At 63.1% G+C, this 5,643-nt stretch overlaps 2 protein-coding genes across 2 annotated transcripts in view; both read left to right on the top strand.

Annotated features, from left to right (window-relative positions):
- YJEFN3 (YjeF N-terminal domain containing 3) overlaps positions 1-888 on the top strand; it is a 9,850-nt gene extending 8,962 nt beyond the window's left edge. Inside the window, exon 7 of the mRNA XM_014545796.1 lies at positions 873-888. Within this exon, the coding sequence (XP_014401282.1) occupies positions 873-888 (16 nt within the window). The remainder of the gene's footprint in view (positions 1-872) is intronic.
- A 2-nt stretch (positions 889-890) lies between these two features.
- The window catches only part of CILP2 (cartilage intermediate layer protein 2), a 6,333-nt gene continuing 1,580 nt past the window's right edge, over positions 891-5,643 (top strand). The window contains 7 exon segments of the mRNA XM_014545795.1: positions 891-971; positions 1,755-2,027; positions 2,507-2,662; positions 3,603-3,881; positions 4,203-4,302; positions 4,495-4,652; positions 4,847-5,640. Of these exon segments, the coding sequence (XP_014401281.1) occupies positions 905-971; positions 1,755-2,027; positions 2,507-2,662; positions 3,603-3,881; positions 4,203-4,302; positions 4,495-4,652; positions 4,847-5,640 (1,827 nt within the window). The 5' untranslated portion in view covers positions 891-904.

Genomic DNA, 5,643 nt, shown 5'->3' with positions numbered 1-5,643 from the left:
CCAGTCCCCAGCCCAGCCCCACAGGCGCCTGACGTCTGGCAGGGGGCCTGGCGTGCCCCCCGCGTCTGGAGAGAGAACCCAGGGACCCTCGCTTCCCGACCCGAGGGTGTGGGGGGAGTGAGAGGGCACCTGGGAGACGAGCCCAGGACCGCCTGGGCGAACAGACCTTCCCCACTTTCTTCTCTCCTCCAAGAGACGGCAGGGGCGCTCGAAATGTGGATATGAACTCTAGGCTTTTCTGGGTCCCGGTGACCGTGGGTACCTATCTCAACCTCAGCCCCAGCGCCTGGACCCTGGATCATCTGGTCCTGGCCTCTCTTACCCACCCCCTCCCTTCTTCCACACACAACTCCCATTCAGAAAAGAAAGTCATCTCTGCAACACTCGGTGGAGTGGGAATGGGGCCCATTGAGACTGAGGCTTCAAGGGGGAAGGGACTTGTCTGAGGTCACTGGCCAGCCCAACTCGAGGCCTGAGAAGCCAGGCTCAATTCCAAAGACCTCCTGCTGGCAGCATGGGCCCCGAGTGCAGATGGAAGGTAGAGTGAGGGAGCAACTTCCAACAGGCAAATGCACAAAGGGGAATGCGGCTCAGCCCGAGGGCAGAACACATCTAGGGGGAGAACTTGGTCTGGGGAGGAGCGTGGACAGACTTCCAAGGCCTATGGGCCTGGGGCTTTGGGTCAGAGGAGGCCTCCTGGAGGCCGGGGTGCTGCAGTCCTTGGGGTCAGCCAGAGCTGGGCTCTGGCTTCTAAGAGCCTCGGTTTTCCCCTGTGAAATGGGGATGATCATGGCAGCACCTTGCATAAAAAGTGTTCACAGGGATTCCCGTCAACGTTCCTTCCTCCCTCCCACTCCTCATCTCTTCCACAGGCACGACCCTTATTGAGGAGCCCACGGAGACCATGTGGGGCCTCGAAGGTCCATCGCTGCACCCTGGCCAGCCCTCGCCAGCCCTGGAGGACTGGGAAGGTGAGTTAGCCAGGGTCCAAGCCCTGGCTCTGCTGTGGACTGTTGTCTAGGCTCTGGCTGGTGGGACATATGAGGAGGGGACACGAGCTGGGTGAAGAGCCCAGTGCCATTCTGGACATGACAACCCCTGGAAGTGGTGCCCCCAAGAGATCTGTGTTAGGAGCAGGGAGGTGAGAATCGGGTTGTTTGTCAAGGAGGAAACTGAAGAGGGATGGTGGTAGGATGGTGGGACCACCTGCCCAGGCCATACAGGAAAGCAGGAGTTCTGGAACCTGGGTCTCCAGTTCCCAGGCCAGGAAAGTTCTATTTGATCGCTCTTGAACCGGAAAAGGATTCTGGGGGGTTGATATGGGAGGCCAGCCCTTCCCACCCGTGGTGGGTTCAGTGAGCAAGGCCCCGGCTGGGCTGGCACTAACAAGAAGCTGCCAGGCAGTGGAAAGCCACAGCTAGGGCTGGTGGCAGGCAGGCCTCTCCAGCAGCCTTCATATCTCGCCTCACGTGTTCTGAATTCTGAGGGTGAGGACAGGTGAGACAGTGGCAAGATCTCTGCGTGCACTGATGCGCCAGCTCAGGCACTGGGCAGCCTTCCGGCGACCCCTTCACTGCTCCTTCTGCTTTGGAGGGCTCCGCATCAGGGTGGGGCCGGGGTGGGTGGAGCTAGCCCGGCGCTGCTCGCTCACTGGGGTGGGAGGGGAGGACACCCACTTAGCACGTAAGGCCCATAGCAGGCAGATCGGGCCCGGCAGGCTTCGGCCCGGGTCCAAGTGCCTATGGTGCCCACAGAGGCCAGCGAGTGGACGTCCTGGTTCAACGTGGATCACCCGGGCGGCGAGGGCGACTTCGAGAGCCTGGCTGCCATCCGCTTCTATTACGGGCCGGCGCGCGTGTGCCCGCGGCCGCTGGCGCTGGAGGCGCGCACCACGGACTGGGCCCTGCCGTCCACAGTCGGCGAGCGTGTGCACTTGAACCCCACGCGCGGTTTCTGGTGCCTCAACCGCGAGCAGCCGCGCGGCCGCCGCTGCTCCAACTACCACGTGCGCTTCCGCTGCCCTCGCGGTGAGGGCGGGGCTTCGAGGGGCGGGGAAGCGGGGTGGGAGGGGGTCCCAGGTTTTTGTGGATTTAGGCCTTGCTGGGCAGGACCTGTTGGGGCGGAGCTTCTGCAGGGAGAGGCTGGGTTTAGCTTGGGCCCCAGGTCGCGGGCAGGAAGGCGCCCCGAGGAGCACATCTCCCTCTCGCTGCCTTCACTTGTCCAGCTCCGTCCTGTGCCGGAGTGTTTTGAGCCCACAATGTGTTTGAGACGCAGGTGGAACAGCAGGTTAACCTCGGGGAGGGAGGGGGGGAGGTACCTCAACTGCACCTTCGACAGTGCGCCTCGGGGAGCCTTGCGGGGAGCAGTGGGCAGGGCTTCTGTTCGGAGCACTGCCCTTGGGTGCACGTGGCGGGGGAGTCTTCCGGTCCCACCCTGTCAACAGCTGTTCAAGATGCAGTCCCTTGGGTGGGCGGCCGCCTGACTCGCCCCATCACCCTCCCTGCAGAGGCCGCGTGGGGAGCGTGGGGCCCGTGGGGTCCCTGTTCAGGGAGCTGCGGGCCAGGTCGTCGTCTGCGCCGCCGCCGCTGCCCAAGCCCCACTGGGGATGCATGTCCCGGGCGTCCCCTGGAGGCACAGAAGTGTGTGCGGCCTCGGTGTCCAGGTAGGAGGGTCAGGGCCGGTAGAGGGACGAACCTAGAAGGGAGGGGCTAGTTTGGTGGAGCCTGGTGGGCGGGACCAGGATTAAATAGGCGGAGCCTGGAGAAGAGAGGCGGGGCCTGGGTACGGGGGCGGGGCCTGGAGGGCCCGGACTCGGTTCACGAGGAGATTGGCCCTGCCTTTCCTTTTGGCTCCTCCTCTCGAGGACCATTGGTGAATGTGTACAGGTGAACATCCCCGGGGTCGTGTTCAGGCCTGGGCCCATCTGAGGGGGCGCTTCTCCTGTGCGCACGGCCGAGTGTGGGGATGTCCCCGTGGACACGGACACACACAGACGCACTTGGGGGCTACACACGCGGCATTCGCAGCCCCTGCCTGTCCCACACGCCCACATGGGCACGTGCTCACACCCTGGCAGACACGATACCAGGCCTTCCCAGAGCCAGACACCAGGCCAGCCAGGAGGCGACTGGAAATTCCGATCCGGCCTGGGCTTCACAAACACGCTCTGGAGACTGTGCCGGCAGAGCCCGCAGTCGGGTGGGGGAGCATGATGGCCAATGGGGTGGTGGGGTCCCCACCCTACCCGCCTGGCTCTGCTCTCCCTGTGGCGTCTCTGCCCTGAAGTTTCCAGTGGAATTTTCCATTTGGTGGAGAAACCGCGGTGTTGGGAGGGGAGGGAGATCTGGGCTCAAGACCCAGCCCCTTGCTGGGCCCCCAGCCCCCGCCTGGACGTTTTCTTTCATGCTGGAAGGAGTTACCTCTCCTGTTCCCTCACAGGGCATCTTCCTCACCCCTCTGGACCTCAGATCCCTCCCCCTGTCCGGCCCTGACCACTCAGCCCCATCCCACCCTTCACACTAGGGGCTGCTCTAAGCAGGGCTATGCGGAGGCACCTTTGCTGTGTAGGCCCTTCTGCCCCTCTGCCTCCCTGTGTCCTCCAGGGTGCAGCCCCAAAACGTGTGGATGCCCCAATCACATCCTCCTGGGCTCGGTGGTCACTCCATCTGGCCGGCCGCTACCAGGGGCCAAGGTCTCCCTGAGAGACTGGCCTGGCACTGTGGCCACCAGCGATGCCCATGGAACCTTCCGGATGCCTGGAGTCTGTGCCAGCAGCCAGACCAACGTCAGTGCCCAAGTGGATGGCTTCTCTGCTGGTACGGCCCAGGCCCAGGCCAACAGCTCCATATCTGCTGTGGTCACTATTGTTCTTGACAAGTTAGGTAAGTGCCTTGTGGCAAAGGGGATCAAGAAACTGGGGAGGAAGTTCTGGGTGACGCCAAGCACTTGGGATTGGGGCGGTGTGATAGGTGAAGGTTATGGGGGGAAGAAATGAGATGTGATGCAGTCATTGAAGGCGTGGGGTAAGACATAAGTTGCAGAGAAGCATTAAGATGGGGCATCATGTTGAGCAGAGTGGGGTGAACTTGACTTGGGGGAATAGGGCGTCCCTAGAAGGAGAGGATGGATGCTACTCTTGGGAAGTGTCATTGGGAGGAGTTGGGATGGGGCAGTGCCCTGACCTTTGCCACCTTTGCCCTCAGAGAAGCCCCACCTGGTGAAGCACCCCGAGTCCCGAGTGCGAGAGGCAGGCCAGAATGTGACCTTCTGCTGCAAAGCCTCAGGCACCAAGAAATACTCCTGGTGAGTGCCCTGACCCGTGCTCAAGGGCCCCGTGCCAGCTTTGGTATTGGATTGGATTTCTCATGGTATCTGGTGCCTCAGAGACCAGGAGGGAGCTGTTCTGCCTCCTCCCTGGGCTGTGTTCTGGGTGGGGACGGTGTAGGCCCACACCTGTGCCAAGGGCCCCCATGGTGTTGCCCACCCGCCACCCAGGTTTCACAACGGGACCCTGCTGGACAGGCGAGAGCACAGGTATGGGGCGCACCTGGAGCTTCGGGGACTGCGTCCAGACCAGGCAGGCACCTACCACTGCAAAGCGTGGAATGACGCGGGCTCTGTGCTCTCTGGTGCTGCTGAGCTCATCGTGCTTGGTGAGCACCCTGCCACCTCCCCCAGCGAGTCCTAACTCAACCTCAGATGGAGCCCCAATGGCAAACTGATTTTGGACCTTGCTGAGTCTGATCCCAAGGCCCCACTGATCCCCTGACCCCAGTCCAAGCCCCCACCCTTGGCCTCTAATGGAGTCCTCCCCTTCCCCTGATCTGGCTGGTTTCTTGCTCTCCAGCTCCGGGACAGCCAGCCTGTGACCCCCAGCCTCGTGAGCACCTGATCAAACTCCCCGACGACTGCAGTCAGCCGGGCAGTGGCCCCGCCTATCTGGATGTGGGCCTCTGCCCTGACACCCTCTGCCCCGGCCCAGCAGGCTCTGGCCCCAGGTGTGGGGATGCAGGCTCCCGGTGCTGCTCCGTGCGCCGCCTGGAAAGCAGGCAGATCCACTGCTCCAGCTACGTCCTTCCTGTCAAGGTGGTGGCCGAGTGTGGCTGCCAGAAATGTCCGCCCCCTCGCGGGCTGGTCCGGGGCCGTGTGTTGGCCGCTGACACAGGGGAGCCGCTGCGATTTGCCCAGATCCTGCTGGGTCTCGAGCCCATCGGCTTTACCTCCTACCAGGGCGACTTCACCATCGAGGTGCCCCGCTCTACCCAGCGCCTGGTGGTGACTTTCGTGGAACCCAGTGGCGATTTCATGGACGTTGTCAGGGTCCTGCCTTTCGACCCTCGAGGCGCTGGTGTGTACCACGAGGTCAAGGCCATGCGGAAGAAATCCCCCGTCATCTTAGATGCCAGCCAGAGCAACACGCTCCCCCTGGGGGAGCTGGAAGACGCGCCTCCTGTGGGCGAGCTGGTCCTCCCACCTGGAGCCTTCCGAACGGCCGACGGAGAGCCCTACTCGGGGGCCGTGGAGGCCCGGGTGACCTTCGTGGATCCCCGAGATCTCACCTCGGCGGCTGCCGCCCCCAGTGACCTGCGCTTTGTGGACAGTGATGGCGAGCTGGCCCCACTGCGCACCTACGGCATGTTCGCG

Source organism: Myotis brandtii, unplaced genomic scaffold (genome assembly GCF_000412655.1).
Source record: "Myotis brandtii unplaced genomic scaffold, ASM41265v1 scaffold421, whole genome shotgun sequence".
NCBI classification, from domain to species: domain Eukaryota; kingdom Metazoa; phylum Chordata; class Mammalia; order Chiroptera; family Vespertilionidae; genus Myotis; species Myotis brandtii.
Note: the sequence above shows the minus strand (reverse complement) of the source record. Positions and strands in the feature narration are given on the sequence as shown.